Source organism: Entelurus aequoreus, linkage group LG02, assembly GCF_033978785.1.
Source record: "Entelurus aequoreus isolate RoL-2023_Sb linkage group LG02, RoL_Eaeq_v1.1, whole genome shotgun sequence".
Lineage (NCBI taxonomy): Eukaryota > Metazoa > Chordata > Actinopteri > Syngnathiformes > Syngnathidae > Entelurus > Entelurus aequoreus.
In genome coordinates, this window is record NC_084732.1 from 38457376 (window position 1) to 38477036 (window position 19661).

Below are 19661 nucleotides of genomic sequence, written 5' to 3' on the forward strand. Positions count from 1 at the left end.
CTGTGTATGTACCGAAAGCTTCATTTATGATTGTTGCCTTTGGTAAAAGCTTAATAACTCTTTTAGCTTTTGCTCACATTTGCTTTCTTTTATTTAGACTCGCCCGGTTGGTGCTTTTCGAAATACTCGTAGCAAACATCTGTTTAATACAAATAATATCAAGATAATACCCAAATGGGAAATAATAAACGTTAAAAGTATATCAAACAAACCTTTAAAAAAGTGATCACTGCAAACACATACATTCTTCGTCTCTGCCCCATTGGACTGGAGTGTGTGCCGCTTTTCTCGTCATCGTTTTGTAAAATCTTGCACCCTTCCTCCCTAATTAATTACCTTTTGAGAAACTCTGAAGAAACATTTATCCTTTCCACGATTTGAACGTTTCTAAGCACCAAAAACAACATAAGCGTAGGGTATTTTTTCTTCGAGAAAGGCTAAATGGCGCCCAGTGCCCATTGAGAACAGAGCTAGCTTGACCACCACGCATATTAAAAGGGCGGAACGTGAGCCGGACGTGACGTCAGTAACATCCCAGTAATACACCCTAAAGTTACAGTCGGTGTTTTGTGAAATTTCTAGTCAATCAGTTTCACCGAGTGGTGTAATTGTCAGAAACATTTTTTTTTGAAAAGCCTATACATGGGTTGTGTCTTTTTTTTCAAATGTTCACCAAAGCTTACTGTTGTATATGTCTGTGCTTGTGTGAGTGTGTGAATGAATCAAGTGTGAAACCATCTGTCTCCTGGTTAGATGAGAATTACTGGGACTTTATTAGATGTTGGAGATCCTGCAGATGGTTATCAGCTATTATCTTTGGGAGTTAGGGACAAGCACATTCATGTGTGAACACGCTCCACTGTCAATGAACGTGTTATGACTTGTAATGCATAAGCTAGTATGAACGCACCAAGCGGCAAATTACTAATACAACTGGTGAACTTCATGTGTGTCAATGTCATGGTAATACATCATTAGTCATTTTAAATTTCTCTTGGAAAGGTATAACATACTGTATACAGTGTCTACTGTATACTGTTCTGCAGTGCAGAACAATAAGAATCTCTAGAATAAAAGTGTGTTTCTGACAAAATATGGAATGTTATGATAAAATAGTGACAAAACACACTTCCCTCACACAATAAAATATGATAGTGACAATAATAATGATAAAACATATGATGAAAATGTAGTAAAACTTTAATCTTTGAGCATAATTGGTTCTGTAATGGCACTCTTAATTAAAAATACTTATATCTCAAATCAAGGCTGCCCATTGAAATAAATTGAAATTAACAACCAAACAAACAAGTATCCTGGAAGCTTTATATGGTTAAACAAACGGACTATGACTCATGGCTAGTTTGCTTGATGGTAAAACGTGTAATTTTACAGACAAGTGCTTCCTCATACCCTAAAGATGTGTACCAACATGTGAGGTGCTTGGCCCTCCCTAAAACAGCACCATTGTACCATGTAAACTGCTTTTTAAAAACAAAAACATACTTTTTGATTAAAGAAAATATTGGATGTAAAACAATAAAATATAATGTACTTGTATACAAACAACTACTGTGGTTGTATGAGGTAATCTAATAATATTGTTGGCTGGTTGGTTGGTTAGAATTTATTTGGAACATGTTTACAGTTTCAATATGATACATCACATATATATATATATATATATATATATATATATATATATATATATATATATATATATATATATATATATATATATATTTGTTTTCTTTACAACATGTCCGAAAAGGAGTAGGAAGGAGCATAGTGTATTTCATCCTACCCATTTTCACTTCATAACAATTATTAACTCATATGTTCTCTTCTTGTTCTTAATTTTTACATTGGAATTCATTCCTAATAAAACAGTTATCTTCATAAATAGTTAAGTCAGTTATGATTCACTTAATGAGATGAATAATATTGTCGTAAGTTTGTCGTAAGTCTTCTTGAATTGGATCGTATTAGTACATTGTTTGACCTCTTTTCTTAATCCATTGCATAAACTAATTCCACATACTGATATAATGAAGATTTTAAGTGTTGTACGTGCATACAAATATTTTAAGTTAGATTTTTCTCCAAGGTTACATTTCTCATCTTATGTTGAGAAGAATTGTTGTACATTCTTGGATAGCAGGTTATAGTTTGCTTTGTGCACAGTTTTAGCCATTTGCAAAGGCACCAAATCATTGAATTTCAATATTTTGGATTTGATAAATAAAGGGTTTGGGTGTTCTTTGTGTCCATCATTATGTATTATTCTACTTGACCTTTTTTGTAACGCAGTCAGTTATTTCCGCATATGTCTGCACAATAATAGGGGCGGCGTGGCGAAGTTGGTAGAGTGGCTGTGCCAGCAATTGGAGGGTTCCTGGTTACTGGGGTTCAATCCCCACCTTCTACCATCCTAGTCACGTCCGTTGTGTCCTTGGGCAAGACACTTCACCCTTGCTCCTGATGGCTGCTGGTTAGCGCCTTGCATGGCAGCTCCTGCCATCAGTGTGTGAATGTGTGTGTGAATGGGTGAATGTGGAAATACTGTCAAAGCGCTTTGAGTACCTTGAAGGTAGAAAAGCGCTATACAAGTATAACCCATTTATCATTTATTTATTTAATAACTGAGATATGGTAACACTAGCGATATATTTTGCTTTATTCAATATAGAAATATTTCTTGCCACCTTATGTTGCATATTTACATGAGATTTCCAGTTCATTTTCTTATCTATTATTACGCCCCAAAAATGTATTTATTTTACTCGTTCAATTTAAACTCTTTATATTTGTAATTTTGTTTGACTTTCTCTTCTGTTGTTACCGAATAACATTATTTTAGTTTTACTGAGATTCAAAGATAGTCAAAACATCTCTTTATTTATAGTTTTTTTCTGTTATTATTTGTATTAGCCTGAACATCAGCATTCATCTTGTAGAGCAAATTTCTTTGGTTTCTCCTTCCAGCTGTCTCTCCGCCAGACACACCATCAGCAGCTTATCCATATTTTCATGGATACATGTCCGTCATTCAGATAATATTTTAAGATACTTGGCTGGTGGTAGACTTATTCTGCTACAGAGTAGTGCTGACTGGCAGTGATGTGCTTGTTTTCGATGATTTCTTTCATTAATTCAATTCCCATGTTTGGGAAAACAAAGCTATGTCGATGTCTAGCTATAAGCTAAAGCTAGCAAGTAAAACCGGTTGTTCATTAGCATTCGCTACTCCAACTAATGGCGGGGATGCGTGTAACTCCCAATTTTTGATTGCAACCTAAAGCATGACAATTAGTTAAGTTAAGGATCTATTAAATTGAGGTACCACTGTAATAATTATAATAATCAAAACACAATGTGTACCTGAAGACCTTTCATATCCATGTTTTTACTTACATGACTTTTACTCGTTTAACTTTTTACTTGGACATGTCGAGGGTGTACCCCACCTTCCGCCCGACTGTAGCTGAGATAGGCTCCAGCACCCCCCGCGACCCCGAAAGGGATAAGCGGCAGAAAATGGATGGATGGATGATTCCAGGATTTAATTTCATAGGCAGTACTTTCTTTTTCAATAGCAGTGAGTTAATGGAATATAATGGCTACCCCTAAGTAATGGTGATGTAATTCCTGGTGATAATGTGGTGCATGCGTTTGTGTTTTTAGTGATCCTGTGTGGGCCACCTCCTCAAGTGCAACACGGAGAAGTGCAAGGAACAGACCATTCATGGGGATCAAGTATTAGCTACAGTTGTTTCCATGGTTACCATTTGTCAATGCCAGCTGTGTTGGCATGTGAGGGGAATGGAACATGGACGGGAGATGTCCCACAGTGTCTGCGTAAGTTTCCCATTTGCAACACTGCACATAATTCTTTATCTGTGCCTAACTTGATATATTTGGTGTTTCTAGCGGTCCTTTGCGGTGATCCAGGCTCTCCTGGAGGCGGATTCAGAGAAGGGAGCATCTTTACTTACCGGTCAGTGGTAAACAATATTGATATCTTACTATAACCTTTTTTTTGTTCATTACTCTTGGTGGGTTTTTCATTAGGAGTAAAAGAAAGAGGCTGTAGATACTGGAAGATGTTGCAGCTATTGTCAATAGAGGCCCTTAAGTTCAGAAGCAGGATAGGACACTTAAAGTGATGTAGGAGAGGGTGTATGATGTCTTTTGTGATTGCTAATCACAGGTTTATGTTGTGGGGTAATTTCCTCCATAGGTCAGAGGTCAGATTCTACTGCCAGACCCCCTACTTGTTGGTCGGCTCCGCCTCCAGAGAGTGTCAGGCTGATGGGATGTGGAGTGGCCAACAACCAGCTTGTATAGGTAAAAAGCACACAGTGACAAGAATACACAAAATGTGTTTAGCACGATTGCTGCTATTAAAATACATTTCTGTTTGATATGAAATAAAAACTCTCCATTCTCTAATCCCTGAAGTGTGTAAATATATATATTTTTTCAATAGTTTGGTAATTACTTACATCAATAAGTTATGATTGTTATGCAACATCCAATTATTAGTGAACAAGTTTGTGGCACTTTTTAAAAGCACTAGTAGTCCTCTGTGTAGCGAAAGCTAAAGATGTTATCGCACCACCGTAATGTTCTGATGTCACTATTGGATTCCTTTGAAGATTTTATCTTGGAAACAGTCGCTTCCTTTTCATGTTAAGGCATTAGGTCTATTTTAAACACGTTTATCACCCTACAAAATGGAAAAAATGTAGTGTAACGAGGGCACAGCAGCCTCATTGCTGTTTAAGCTTTTAAGCCAATCTCAGCTAGAAAATATTATCAAATATCTGTGTGTGTGTGTGTGATGGTGTGTGTGTGTGTGTGTGTGTGTGTGTGTGTGTGTGTGTGTGTGTGTGTGTGTGTGTGTGTGTGTGTGTGTGTGTGTGTGTGTGTGTGTGTAGATCCGGCATTTAACAGCTGTCGTGACCCAGGAACGCCAGCATATGGTATCCCGGTCCAGGCTCAGGGACTTCAGGTCAGTCACCAAAATGATTCCCGGGCGTGGCGCCGCTGCTGCCCACTGCTCCCCAAGGGGATGGGTCAAATGTAAAGGACAAATTTCACCACACCTAGTGTGTGTGTGACAATCATTGGTACTTTACTTTAATTTAATATAAGAGTCAATGAAACAACACATTGATAGTATTATTCTTTTTTTGATCCTCTTCTGTTTTGTTTAGAAATGTATTCAGCTTTGTGTTTGTAGGTTATGTTCTTGAAGGTTGTGGTTGCTGATTACGATGATTTGTCCAATTTGACTTTGTCCAATTTAGGTTGGAAGTAAACTGTCTTTTAAGTGCCGCAAAAACTACCACATTCTTGGTTCCACCACAAGGACGTGTTTAGAAAATCTCACTTGGAGTGGAACACAGCCTGAATGTATTGGTGAGAGAGTTTTATTACTCCCAACTCCTGTGTCTGTTTATTTGTTGTATTTCGATTCCTGACCTTCTCATCCATCACTCAGCTCATTCGTGCCGTCAGCCCGAGACCCCCAGTAACGTGGATGTCCGCTCAATGGACCTGCCGACTTTGGGCTATACGCTAATCTACACGTGTCAAGACGGGTTCTATCTGGCTGGTGGATCGGAACACAGAACATGTAAAAGTGATGGGAAATGGTCAGGCAAACCACCACTGTGTAAAGGTATTCAAATCTAGTCTTCTACTCGAGCAGTTCTAGTCAACTGGCGGCTCGGGGCCAAATCTGGCCCGGGAGTGACATTATTTCGGCCCCCGAGCTCAGTGCTCCTGTTCTATAGAGGAACTTGGAACACTGTAAACACATCAGAATATCCTTGCATTGACATTTTAACCGTGCTAGCAAACACAGAACACTGAGGTCCAAACTTGTGATTTACACAACTGAGGCAGTTATACATTTTTTTGTAATGTGATTTATGTAACTAAGGTGTTGTTGCAGATTATTTACTTCAGATGCAGTCAGTAGTCATTTGTTCAACCTCTATAGTTATACTAGTGGTGTTCCTCAGGGTTTCTTTTTAGTTCCCTTATCTGTCCATGCAGCTAGTTAATTGTACTTGATAAGACATCCAACATCCAGATGTGTATATTTAGAAATTAGCAGGTCTTTTAAAATAATTTCAACTTGCAATTCTTAAATTAAGCATCCTCGGGATGTTGCAGAATCTTCAAACAAGATTTTCTACATGGGGAAAACCAAAATATTTAAATAGTTAAAGTCAGTGACTAAACAATGTAAATAGCTTTTAAAACTAGGAAATTTTCTAGAAATAACATTTTAACGCTTGGCAAGTGGCATAAAATGTGCTGTGTGAGAGAGAGGCTCATATATTTGCAGCAAATTCTAAAAACTCTGGAGTGCTGTGATGATCTTTGACTTGCTTTTTGGCAGGATGTCCTTAAAACAGCAAAGCACTCTCTGTAACTCCGAACCAAATGTCCACTGTAGAGGACGCTGTTTCTCTGGAATATACAAAATGATACTAATAGTGAGAGAAAAGTCCGGACCCCTCGTCCTTATCGTTTCAGAAATGTGGCTCCGAAAGCAATTTAGTTGAATATATCTGTACTTGACTTATTATCATGATGATGATCGTCATTCCAACCTGAGTATTTCAGCTACAAAATGATCTCTATAATCATGCTGACCCAAGATCAGATATTTTAATGGTTTCAGGGTACAGTGCCTATATTGTTATTATTCAGAGTTGTCACGAAAATACACTTCTTAAAAATCATGTTCCTTGCAAAAAACACATCAAAGTGTAGGTCAGCAAGTATGCTATTTTTTTAAAGAAGCAGAAAAAAAAAGCTTCCGGCTTTCCGACAAGAATCTCTCTGAAAGATATCAGCTTGATTTAAGCAGAATACAACGACTGATTAAAGCATTAAAGCGCATGCACTTGTTAACCTTTTGAGATGTACATAGATCAGAGCAATGTCCTGTATTCTAGTCTTCACTTGCTCTCAACTATGGAGCTGTGAGTATGTCTATTATGCAAGCTTATCTTTTGTATAAAGGATAAAAGATAAAGCCACCACTTACAGTAAGTGGGCCTTTCCAAGACCATTTAACACAGCAGTCGTACTATTAGGTTACATGACACAAGAATAAAATGGTAAAATGGTAAATGGGTTGTACTTGTATAGCGCTTTACTACCTTTTTTAAGGAACTCAAAGCGCTTTGACACTATTTCCACATTCACCCATTCACACACACATTCACACACTGATGGCGGGAGCTGCCATGCAAGGCACTAACCAGGACCCATCAGGAGCAAGGGCGAAGTGTCTTGCTCAAGGACACAATGGACGTGACTAGGATGGTAGAAGGTGGGGATTGAACCAGTAACTCTCAGATTGCTGGCACGGCCACTCTCCCAACTTCGCCACGCCGTCCCCATAAATCAACTAATCTACCGGTAAACCCCATTATGTCTGTTTTTGCCTGAACAAAATAATGTCTACTGTGTTGTTTTACACAAAAAGGTGTTGTATTATACTCCTCATTCATATCTGTCAGGAGAACTCCCTTCAGGACAAATGTCCCTACAAATTGACAACTCAATCATTTACAAACATAATTTCTCTTCTCTTGACACAAATGCAATGGCTTTCACCACTGAATCAACTAAAACTAACTATGTTTACATTCTAGTTGGAGTTAAAGTCAATCCCAAAGGCAGAGGAGACTCAGACATCCAGAAGAACAAAATTCGAGGTATGACCAACTGACACAACATACAATGTAACTTACATGTTTGTTTTTTTGTTTGTTTATTTTCTATTTGCTTAAGTTACTGTGTTCAATAGTATTCACAAAGGTTGACACAAGAGAAGAAGAGGTGCAGAATGTAGTGGCTGGCGGTGATTTAAAAATAAGTTGAAAACCTGAAGGTGCAACAGTATGCAATGCGTTTTGAAGTCAGGGTTTTGTGATCAATATATGCATTAGAGGGAGAGGAGACAGCACCGTAGAATAACGAATCGTGTTGTTTACTGAAGATACCTGAATGCAACTCTAAGCACATTTGAATTAGGAAGGTTTCTAATTAATGGATGGGATCCAGGCAGCACGCTTTAAGTGAATATACAGTACTTCTCGCTATATTTGACAAGAGGATATTTAGAAATGTCCCACAGATGCTGTGGAACACAACGCCTTGGTTTATTGTGAATTAAATATATATGTTACATTAGGGAATGGTTTGCTATTGCATCGACCTTGCACCTTCAGTGGACTGCTCATTTTTCCTCAAGGAAATAATATTCAGCTCTCTCTTGTTGGCCACCTGCATAATCTAATGAGATCCAATACAAAGTATGTATAAAAATGATTGTAAAAGATAATAATGCAACAACATGATAATTAATTACTGTATAAATGGTAAATGGGTTAGTTATACTTGTATAGCGCTTTTCTACCTTCAAGGTACTCAAAGCGCTTTGACACTATTTCCACATTCACGCACACATTCACACACTGATGGCTGGAGCTGCCAATTCAAGGCCCTAACCACAACCCATCAGGAGCAAGGGTGAAGTGTCTTGCTCAAGGACACAACGGACGGGACTAGGTTGGTAGATGGTGGGGATTGAACCAGGAACCCTCAAGTTGCTGGCACAGCCACTTTCCCAAATGCGCCACGCCGTCCCCAAAATATCTCGTACTGACTTGCTTGCTTTATAATGAACATCAAATATATATTATTGGGTTCAGCCGCATGCATTAGAAGAGGAAGAAAACTAATAGTGGTCTTGTTTCTTCTTCCCATGCAGTTCCAGTGGACGTGTTCTCTCACAACTCGGAATGGCGAGGTTTCTACGAGTATCTGGGCAAGAGACAGGCCACCACATTTACAGTGACAGGCTTCAATGTGACTAGTGGAAGGGTTAACATCACTTTACTAGAAACCAGTGGAGTGTCCATCAGACTATCAGGTAATGCAAAGTCCTTAACATGTCATACTGTATATTGACAATTATTACCAGGAGGTTATGTAATCGTTATAGTTAGTTAGTTAGTTAGTTAGTTAGTTAGTTAGTTAGTTAGTTAGTTAGTTAGTTAGTTAGTTAACATCACAACTCAAAATGTAAAGTTGGTATTTTCATTACATTTTTATGAATGTCCAAGATGGAATTAGGAACAAGTAAATACATTTTGGATATTGTACGTTATCGTATGTTTACGTTACAAGCTTCAACTTCTGTGTGTGTACTCTTGTGGACCCGCTTCCACCCACTGGAACAAAGATAGTCGATGACTGACAAGAGACTTTGCCCGTTTCTTTCATTCCACTACAGATAGCTCAAAAAGTTAAATGCAGATTCTGATTCAACTTTTAGGAAATGTCAGAAATGAAATAAAGGAACAAGTCGTTATATTCCGCTGATCCAGAGCCTTTTTACTATGTTATCTTACGTTTACGATAAGAGCTTCAACGTCTGTGTGTGTATGCTTGTGACCCCGCCTCCACCCACAAGGACAAATAGAGTGGATAACTGACAAGAGGCTTCACTCTGTTTCTTGCATTCCGCTATAGATAGCTCAAAAAGTTAAGGACACATTTTAATTAAACTTTTAGGAAATGTCAGAAATAGGATTGTAGAGGTCGTTCCCTACCCGTTCCCCGGATATCACGTCAGGAGTCAGTTGTGCCGTTTCACCAAGCCTTTAATCACCATGTGATTCAATGTATTATTTACAGTACAATCTTTTCAGATCTCTGTCTCTCCAGTTTCTCCCACACCTCTCCTCCGCTGGCCGCTCACTGTTAAAGACAACAGATGATTAGATTAACACGTACCACCTGCGAAATCTAATCACCTGCCAGCTGCGTCTCGCCGTCCCGCACATGCCCCGCCCCTAGTCGATGGTGCTCCGCCCTCAACACAATTGACTGAGCCGGTGACCTTTTGCTCCTGCAGTGCGCTAATCACAACCTCCTCCCACATACCTCCACCGCCAGACCTAGCCCCCCCCCCCGCCTGAGAGCGGGAGAGGAAGTCCACCACGGCCATCTGCGCCCCCGGCCTATGGATCACTCTGAAATTGTAGGGTTGCAAAGCGAGATACCACCGGGTGATCCGCGCGTTGGCATCTTTCATGCGGTGGAGTCACTGGAGGGGCTTGTGGTCCGAGCAGAGGCTGAACGGGCGTCCCAGCAGATAGTACCGGAGGGCACCGACCGGCCACTGGATGGCGAGGCACTCCCTCTCCACCGTGCTGTATCTGGCCTCCCTTTCCGATAACTTTCTGCTGATGTACAGGACCGGGTGGTCGGTTCTCCCCCGCTGCTGGGATAAAACGGATCCCAGTCTTCTGCCCGACGCGTCCGCCTGCAAACAAAATGGGATAGAAAAATCAGGCATGTGCAGTACCGGCTCCTCGCAAAGTGCTTTCCTCACCTTCTCGAATGCCTGCTGGCACTGGCCCATCCACTGGACCGGATCTGGAGCACCTTTTCGGGTGAGGTCAGTTAGTAGGCTGGTCAGGTCCGCAAACCGGGGGATGAACCTCCGGTAGTAGCCTACCAACCCTAAAAACTGCCTCACCTCCTTTTTCGTCTTCGGGGTCGGGCAGGCCGCAACTGCTGCGGTTTTATCTACCTGAGGCCGCACCTGATTTTCCCCCAAGTGGTACCCCAGATACTGTACCTCCCTCCGGCCAACCGCGCACTTCGCCGGGTTGGCGGTGAGCCCCGCCCACCTCAGGGAATCGAGCACCGCCCCCACGCTCTGCACATGCTCCGCCCAGCTGTTCCCCTGGATGATGACATCAACCAGATAGGCGGCAGCATATGCAGCGTGGGGCCGCAGTACCCGGTCCATGAGTCTCTGAAATGTGGCAAGCGCACCGAACAAGCCGAACGGAAGGGTCACGAATTGGTATAAACCTTCCGGAGTGGAGAATGCCGTTTTTTCCTTAGACTCTGGAGACAAGGGAATCTGCCAGTAGTCCTTAGTCAAATCCAGTGTCGTGAAAAAACGAGCAGTGCCCAACCGGTCCAGGAGCTCGTCGACCCGGGGCATTGGATAGGCGTCAAAACGGGACACATCATTTACCTTGCGGTAGTCCACACAGAACCGCACAGACCCATCTTTCTTCCCTACCAGAACTATGGGGCTGCAACACGCACTGTGTGACTTTTCTATCACTCCCAATTCCAGCATGGCTTTTAATTCTTCCCGAACTACTTTGCGCTTGTGTTCGGGCAGCCTATAGGGCCGAGACCTCACCGTCACGCCTGGGCTGGTCTCTATGTGATGCTGGGTGAGAGTCGTGCGGCCTGGTAGGGGGGAGAACACGTCAGCAAAAGGCTGCTGCAATTTGGCCACGTCTGCTTTCTGTGACGGCGTCAGATGATTATCACAGAGGAGAGGAAAGGGCCGGGGGGGAGGGTGGAACCTCCGGCCCCAGCTCCTCGCTCTCCGCTATCGCCGTCACCATGGAGACAGGCTCCTCTTCCCTCCAACCTTTTAGTAGGTGGAGGTGGTATATTTGGGTTGCCCCGCCCCGGTCAGACCGCCTGACCTCGTAATCCACGTCACCTACTCGTCGTGTGACCACAAAGGGTCCCTGCCACTTGGCGAGTGATTTGGAAGTGGATGTTGGGAGTAATACAAGTACCGGTGAAAATTGTCTGAGTTGCGTCCCCTTATACAGGCGCTGCTGACGTTCTTGGGCTTGGAGCAAATTCTCACGTGACAAGTGCCCCAATGTGTGGAGTTTTGCTCTCAAGACCATGACATACTGAATTTCGTTTTTACTGGGGCTTGGACCTTCCTCCCAGCTTTCTTTAACTAGGTCCAGTACCCCCCGCGGCTTCCTGACGAACAACAGTTCAAATGGAGAAAATCCTGTTGAGGCCTGAGGAACCTCCCGCACTGCAAATAACAGGGGATCCAACCATTTATGACAATTTGGTTTGTCCACGTGTACGAACTTCCGGATCATGGATTTCAAGGTTCTATTCATCCGCTCTACCAGCCCATCTGTCTGCGGGTGGTAAACGCTGGTCCGAATAGATTTGATCCCCAATAATTCGTACAGCTCCTTTAACGTGCGTGACATTAAGGACGTGCCCTGGTCAGTTAGAATATCTTTCGGGATTCCAACTCGGGAGATAACTTGAAACAGTGCCTGCGCGACACTCTTTGCAGAGATGGAGCGCAGTGGTACTGCTTCGGGATAGCGTGTTGCATAATCCACCAGGACTAGCGCAAAGCGATATCCCTGGGTGCTCGGGTAAATGGTCCGACGAGGTCAATGCCAATTCGCTCAAACGGGACCACTATGAGTGGTAATGGCCGCAAAGGTGCCCTAGGGGTGGCCGCGGGGTTGACTAGTTGACAGTCCGGGCAGGCCGCGCACCAGTGGCGCGCGTCTGCCCGAATGCCTGTCCTATAGAACCGGACCATTATCTGATTGAGTGTTTAATCATAACCCATGTGACCGGCCATCAGGTTAAAATGTGCCTCCTGGAAAATCATTTACAGACGGCTTTTTTGGCACCAACAAGTGGGTGATTCCTCCCCTGTGTGTCACGACTCATTCTGTATAATCTGTCCCTAATCAATGCGAAGTGAGGGAAATCCTGCGCTATCCCCGGGCGAACCCGCTGCCCATCAATTGAAATCAGTTGGTCCCAGGTCGCACGCAGAGTGTCATCTCGAGACTGCTCGAGTGAAAAATCATCCATGGGGCGCCATTGGGGAACCGGGGAAACCTCTTGCGAAGCCCCCGCTGGCTCCCCTTTCCCCTCCCCCCCGGCAGCGCCGGATAATCTTGCATCGCCGATGAGAACAGCGCGGATATTCCCTTTTCCTACCGGTCGTGAACGCACCCCTGCGCACTGCTTTATTAACCCGTTAAATCCCGACCAATTTGTTCCCAAGATTAAGGGGTGCGCCAGGCGCGAACTTACAGCCACCTTAACGCTATGTTTTTCTTCTTTGAAAAAAAATTCCACCGGCACGATAGGGTACTCGTGAATATCCCCATGCACACATTTAACCCCCACCCGTGTAAGCTTTCTCAACGCCCCAGATCGAACCAGGTCTTGGTGAATCATGGACTGCTCACAGCCCGAATCCACCATCGCCCGGTGTATACTCCCTTGTATCCTTACCGGTACATAGTATGTCTCTCCTGGCCCGGGGAAGGGTGCCGGAGGGCAGCCAACCCGGATCACCTGCCCCACTTCCATCGCTGGACACTCCCGCTGCAGGTGTCCTAGCCGCCCACACCTCCAGCACACCTTCCCCGGCATTCGAGGTGCCGTTTGCGGGGGGAACGCAGTGTCCGCAGCGGCCTGGCCCTGAGGAGGAGAAAGCAGACTCGGGTTGTGTCGTGGTCGTGACAACGGCTGGGCTCCTTCGGCTGGCAGCGCCCACATCCTGCACGGCGCCAGGACTGGCTGCTCCGCTCCTCCTGCAGCCTTCTCCTCCTTCCCCTTCTCCCGGTGTACGGCCAGATGGTCCTCCGCCAAGGCTTGCCTCAAAGAACTGTTCCAGGATGATCTGCTCGATCACCTCCTCTATTCCTCCGGGTTGCAGCATTCTTGTCGCCACGTCTCTTAACTGTTGGCCCAGGGCAAAGGGCCGCTCCTCCTGTCTGAGTCTCATGGCCCGGAACCGGCGTCTGTGGTCCTCTTTGGACCCTCCTGTCCGGTCCAACACCGCCCTCCTCATGTCCCGGTAGCTCACCCGGGACGCTGGTGGCAGGCTGAGCGCCGCTCGCTGCGCCTCTCCCACCAGCAACGGTAGCACCCGCACCGCCCACTCTTCCTCCGGCCATGCGCATGCCTTCGCTGTCGCCTCAAACATGTCCATGAAACTTTGAGCGTCTTCTGTCTCTGCCATCCTGTGCATGCCCACCATCGTCAATGTCGGCCTCGCTGCTGGGGTTGTTCCCGCTCCGGACCTTTCCGTGAGCGCTCGTAGGATCTGGTACTGCTGTGCAATTTGTCCCTGCATCGCCTCATTCTGCTGGTGGTTTGCGGTCGACACCTCTGCTAGGAGCTGTCCCAACGCCTCTATGGGGCTTGGTGACGACATCGCATCCTTTCTTCTTTTTTTTTATTTTAATTTTTTTTTTATGTTGGGCGCCAGATGTAGAGGTCGTTCCCTACCCGTTCCCCGGATATCACGTCAGGAGTCAGTTTCACCGAGCCTTTAATCACCATGTGATTCAATGTATTATTTACAGTACAATCTTTTCAGATCTCTGTCTCTCCAGTTTCTCCCACACCTCTCCTCCGCTGGCCGCTCACTGTTAAAGACAACAGATGATTAAATTAACACGTACCACCTGTGAAATCTAATCACCTGCCAGCCGCGTCTCGCCGTCCCGCACATACCCCGCCCCTAGTCGATGGTGCTCCGCCCTCAACACCATTGACTGAGGCATTGACCTTTTGCTCCTGCAGTGCGCTAATCACAACCTCCTCCCACAAGGATAAAGGGACGTGATCTGGATCTTTGTGAAAATGTAATCACTTACATTTTCGGGGAGATCCAGATCACCGTCTGGATTCAGGTCGTTTTGTTACTATTGGAAAGCAGGGCCTGGCAGAGGTCTGGGAATTCAAGTGCTTTCTCTATTTTTTATTTTTTGTGTAAGTGACAAAGATCTTCACATTTATGTATTGTTATTGTGTCATATGTAAGTGTATACTTGAAAATAAATACCCAAAACATTTCCAAGAAACAAAAATGTTAAAGGTTTAAAGAAAACGTATGCAGACACAAAACTGAATGGACATATTACACTGGCAAATAGCCAATAGAAATTGTTGTGTAACGCCTTGTAAGAGTTGAACTCGTACAGAAATGACATCACTTTGTATAAATGGAGGATGTACGTTAAATCCAGCATGAAGAAAATGAAGGGGAATTTAAGGCGTTAATACCAGATTTAGGAGATTGCCCATTGATTCACACTTATTAGCCACACTGCGATGAAGCTGGTGCGATGTGATGCTTGATAGAATAGATAGATGCCTTGATTACAAAAATGTAAGAGCGTTCACAGTTGGCAAAACACAAACAATATGGCTTTGCGTGAGACCTGCTTGTTAATGTGCTAAATTATATGATATTCAGGGCCACTGAAGGAATCCATAAAATCTCTGACAGGTTTTGTGCCTCTGCAAGTAAGCACACATTATCTCTTCGATTTGTTTCCCCTGTGATCACTGCTTTTAAACAGTGTCAACTTCATAACAATAGTGCCCAGTACCATAGAAAAAGTATTCCTTGTATAGTTGAAAGGAGCATGATTTATTCATCAATGGCTCCCACTAACAATGTGGATCAAATTCAAACTATACACATGAAAATTCCCATTAGAATGAGATTTGTGATTCTCCCACAATTACTTGGAATGTCCTTGGAAAATCACCTACATAATTGTGTAAACAAATGCCTGCCGTACTGATGAATAATTTGATTAGTCCAGTTTAAATGCAATATTTTGATGTTTTTTTTTGCTTAAATTCCTACTATATTTTTGTGAGAACACATTGCTACCATTATTTGTAGTAAATTAATCACACGCTCATAATGCAGAAACAAATACGTCAGGTGCTTGGGTGCAATATAAGCATTTCAAATGTCAACATTTCTCCTTTGCTCTGTTTGTCAGTCAACTTGTGTTTCTCTTCCTGGTTGACAACCAGGAAGGGAGCCATTGAACCCCTCATTCAAATCAGTGTGCTCCATTTCACAACTGCCATTAGTTTGATTTGCTCCCAGTATCCCTGTTTTATATGCACATAAAAAATATGCACCACGGCAGTTTGCATGGACCAAATGTGCTATTGCTTTTAAGTGACAGAAAGTAGCAAAGCACTATTCTTTGTCTTGATATAGTCACCTAATTATTATTATTTTTTCAATACAGTGGTACCTCGGTTTTCAAATGCCCTGATTTTAGGCGGAAATGTTTACCAAAAATAATTCTGTTTAAGTAGGATTAAACGGACATTGGTGTCTCAGTCTCTGGGATTTTTATATTGGATGCAGCTTCAAAATAACCCACCATAGAGTCAAATAAAGTTGTAGTATATAGTAATCAAAGTCGAGGAGAGTCCATGTTTCCAGAGATTCAGTGAAGATAAGCACTTTATCGTCATTGCACCTAAAAAGTCCAACAGAATTACATTTTCAGCACAGACCCGTTCAGCCCAGACCCAGCAGCCCCCTACCAAGACGGGCATCCGGAAGGGGTGGCCGGTGGAAGCCAGGGGCTCCAGACATGCAGCCCGGCTGCAGTAGCCTGAGGCGCCGACTACCGCCGGACAAGCAGGCCCTGAGAGCGGCCCCCCCAAAAAAACATATATATATATACTGTATACATTTATATATATTTCTACATACATACATACATCCATACATACACATATACATACACACACATGTATACAACAGTAATAATTACATACATACACACACACACATATCTAAACAAACAAATCCATACACATGACGGTGGGGCAGCGATCCAGCCTTGTAACCCACTGTCCACCGAGAACCAGCCGATCACTACACCCGCCCAGACACAGGTCCAGCCGCGCCCCCCACCGCCGTCCGCAGAGGATGGCACAACACTGGGCGTGAAGCACGGCACGGAAGAGCGCGAGGGCAGGCCCGGGCCGGCACCAGACAAACCAATTTACACGACAACAAACAATAACGAAGCAAGTTCGCCATCCCACAGCGCGAGGTCGGAACAGACAGGCACGGACCACGCCCAACAGGAAGCCAAACCAGAGCGACGCTAAACAAACCGGAAGTGAAGACAACTGACCACCCAATCCACATCCGTTAAAAAAGATAAATAAATAAAATACAATTTTAGAAAATTAAAAACCTTACACCCACAGCGAGGTCTCTGCATGGGAATGACAGGCCACCAGACCGCAGTCCCCAGACCGCAGTCCCCAGAGCCTGCGCCGGCCGAGGAGGCAATGAGGGGCACGCCACACCCCCGAACCCCAACTCACCGGCCTGGAGTCAATCTGCAGGCACGGCGAACAGAGTTCAACTCCCCGGGTGTTCTTGAAGTCCAGCCAAACAATCGTAATATGGTGCTTGATGGCTCTCCTCTGTAGTTTTGTAGAGAACACAGCTGTCACGCATGCGTGTGATTGCATAAGGTAATTAGTTGATGTAAACAAAGTCATGTGAGCACACAGTTTGGTCTGAGCATTCTTGGATATAACACGAATGCCAGCACTTTGATAACGACAGTAAGAAACACAGTGGTCGAACAGAGGTGGCGTTTGTGGGCCGCCTGCACCACCCATATCTCCTTTCTCATCCTTTCTCGTCTTTAATAAAGCCTCTATGTCTATCCTCCAAAGGTACCTACAAGTCTGAGGAGAACCAGCTTCTTCTGAAGGTCTACCAGGTCAAGGGGCCCACAGAGCATTACTACAGCAAGTTTAAAAATGACAACTGGGCAATGGATGGATATGTAAGAAAGACTCCTAGACTCCTTCTCCACATATTAGAACTAAACTTAACTATAATGTCGCTTGCATCAGGTCATCACGAAGAACATTAAAATTCCAGATAGTCCCTCCGTCTGTCACATTATGCAAACTAGTTACCATGGCATACAATGAAATATAATTATCTTTTCAAAGGGGGATTTATGTGGTTTACTAAAAAGCTTTTGTCATCATCTTTTTGAAAGCATGTAATTTTCTGAAAGTATAGACTAGAGAATGCCAAAAGAACAAAAAGTATTATATAAATATACATTGTTTTAAAATTCACACTTGATGAAATAGGTTATCAAAAGGCATTCACACTTTCCTTTGATTGATTTAATATGATACCCAGCAACGTATTTATGGCATTCATCCAGAATATGCTTAATATCATCAGTGTCACATTTACATTGACATTTTACCATTTAGAATATTTTTTTTTTTGCTATAGGACAACTAAAAGACAGCTTTATTACTCACCCTTGGCTTAGTGAATAAAACTTTATTAAAGTTGCCAGTTCATGATATTTCATTTTGACACATTGCACCTTACCCATACTACCAGCTGGACAGAAACAAATACCATTCTTATAATATGGCTACAACCCTACAATGCAATGTAAGTTATAGATTTACATTCTGCTATAATTATTTTTACGAAACATTATACTGTAAATCAGTGTTTCTTAACAGTAGGCCCATTATTGAGCCGTGAGCGCCCTCTCGAGGGCCCCTCAAAAATATGTGTTTTTCAGCTGTGGTCCATATGGGCCTTAGCGGTACTCAGTTGTAATACACTTTACCACCAATACAATATTAAACAAACAGAAGTAGTTTGGAGCTAAGGTCTACTAAGCGCAACATCCATCCATCCATCCATCCATTTTCTACCGCTTGTCCCTTTTGGGGTTGCGGGGGGTGCTGGAGCATTATTATTACTAATTTAGTTTATTTAATTTAGCGCTACATAATTGCATGTATATTAATTTTTAACAGTTATTTATGAGCCCCTTGAGTATATTTGGTTCATACTTATTTTTCTACTCAGCCTGCCTTAAGCCTAAGTTTTTTGTGTTAAATAAATAATAATCTTTGTGATTAACATATGATTTCATATCATTTGACAGTTATAAATTGTAAGTAGGTTGGATCTAATTATTGAATTCGATTTAAAGCAAGAGTAAGATTAAGAGTAAGATTAGTACTATTTCAGTGTGAATATTTGAGTGGGCCCTGGGCCCCTCTGAAGTGGTAAAGTTAGGCCTCGAGGTTAAAAAGATTAAAATGACTACAACAAACTGTTATACTCCAGAATTTCTCTCTCATTGCCTCCACCTAATGAAAAAACAGCCTTTTGTATGTATATTTTATGTTTTGCACAGCTCTTACTTGTAATCACACCATACGTGGTGTTCTCTCTTTAGGTGACTGCGGAATCGGACCAGAAAACATTTGTCTACCAAGGGCATATTCACAGTAAAGACTTTGGCAAGTTCCATCTGACAAGACAAGGTAAGTCTGCACTTACCCAAAGAGGCCGCGAATGATGAAAGTATTTGTTGAATTTGATTTTGTGTACCGTAAAATTAATTTAGTACGTGTTGGATTCCAACATGATAGCATTCATCTCATAGATGCTTCAAAATGGTGCATCATTTAAAAGGGAAATAAATGGTATTAAATGGTAAGTTATAACCAATAAATAAGACACTAGGGTTGTATCGATACCGGTACCAAAATGTATTTCGATACTTTTCGATACTTTTCTAAATAGAGGGGACCACGAAAAATGGCTTTATTGACTTTATTTTAACAAAAAATCTGATGTTACATTAAATTTGTTTCTTATTGCAATTTTCTCCTTAACTACAATAGTGAACATACAAGACAACTTGTATTTTAGTAGTAAGTAAGCAAACAAAGGCTCCTAATTTAGCTGCTGACATATGCAGTAACATTTTGTTTAAATTATGAGGGACAAGTGGTAGAAAATTAATTAGTAATCTACTTGTTCATTTACTGTTGATATCTGCTTGCTTTCTCTTTTAACATGTTCTATCTACACTTCTGTTAAAATGTAACAATCACTTATTCTTCTGTTGTTAGGATGCTTTACATTAGTTTTGGATGTGACCACA

General features: G+C 42.7%; 1 protein-coding gene across 1 annotated transcript in view; it reads left to right on the forward strand.

The window, feature by feature from the left end:
* LOC133633672 (CUB and sushi domain-containing protein 1-like) overlaps positions 1-19661 on the forward strand; it is a 1183208-nt gene that overhangs the window by 1149701 nt on the left and 13846 nt on the right. Inside the window, exons 63-72 of the mRNA XM_062026293.1 lie at positions 3685-3858; positions 3931-3997; positions 4241-4347; positions 4941-5014; positions 5313-5424; positions 5507-5686; positions 7683-7745; positions 8804-8965; positions 17392-17504; positions 18948-19035. Of these exons, the coding sequence (XP_061882277.1) occupies positions 3685-3858; positions 3931-3997; positions 4241-4347; positions 4941-5014; positions 5313-5424; positions 5507-5686; positions 7683-7745; positions 8804-8965; positions 17392-17504; positions 18948-19035 (1140 nt within the window). The remainder of the gene's footprint in view (positions 1-3684; positions 3859-3930; positions 3998-4240; positions 4348-4940; positions 5015-5312; positions 5425-5506; positions 5687-7682; positions 7746-8803; positions 8966-17391; positions 17505-18947; positions 19036-19661) is intronic.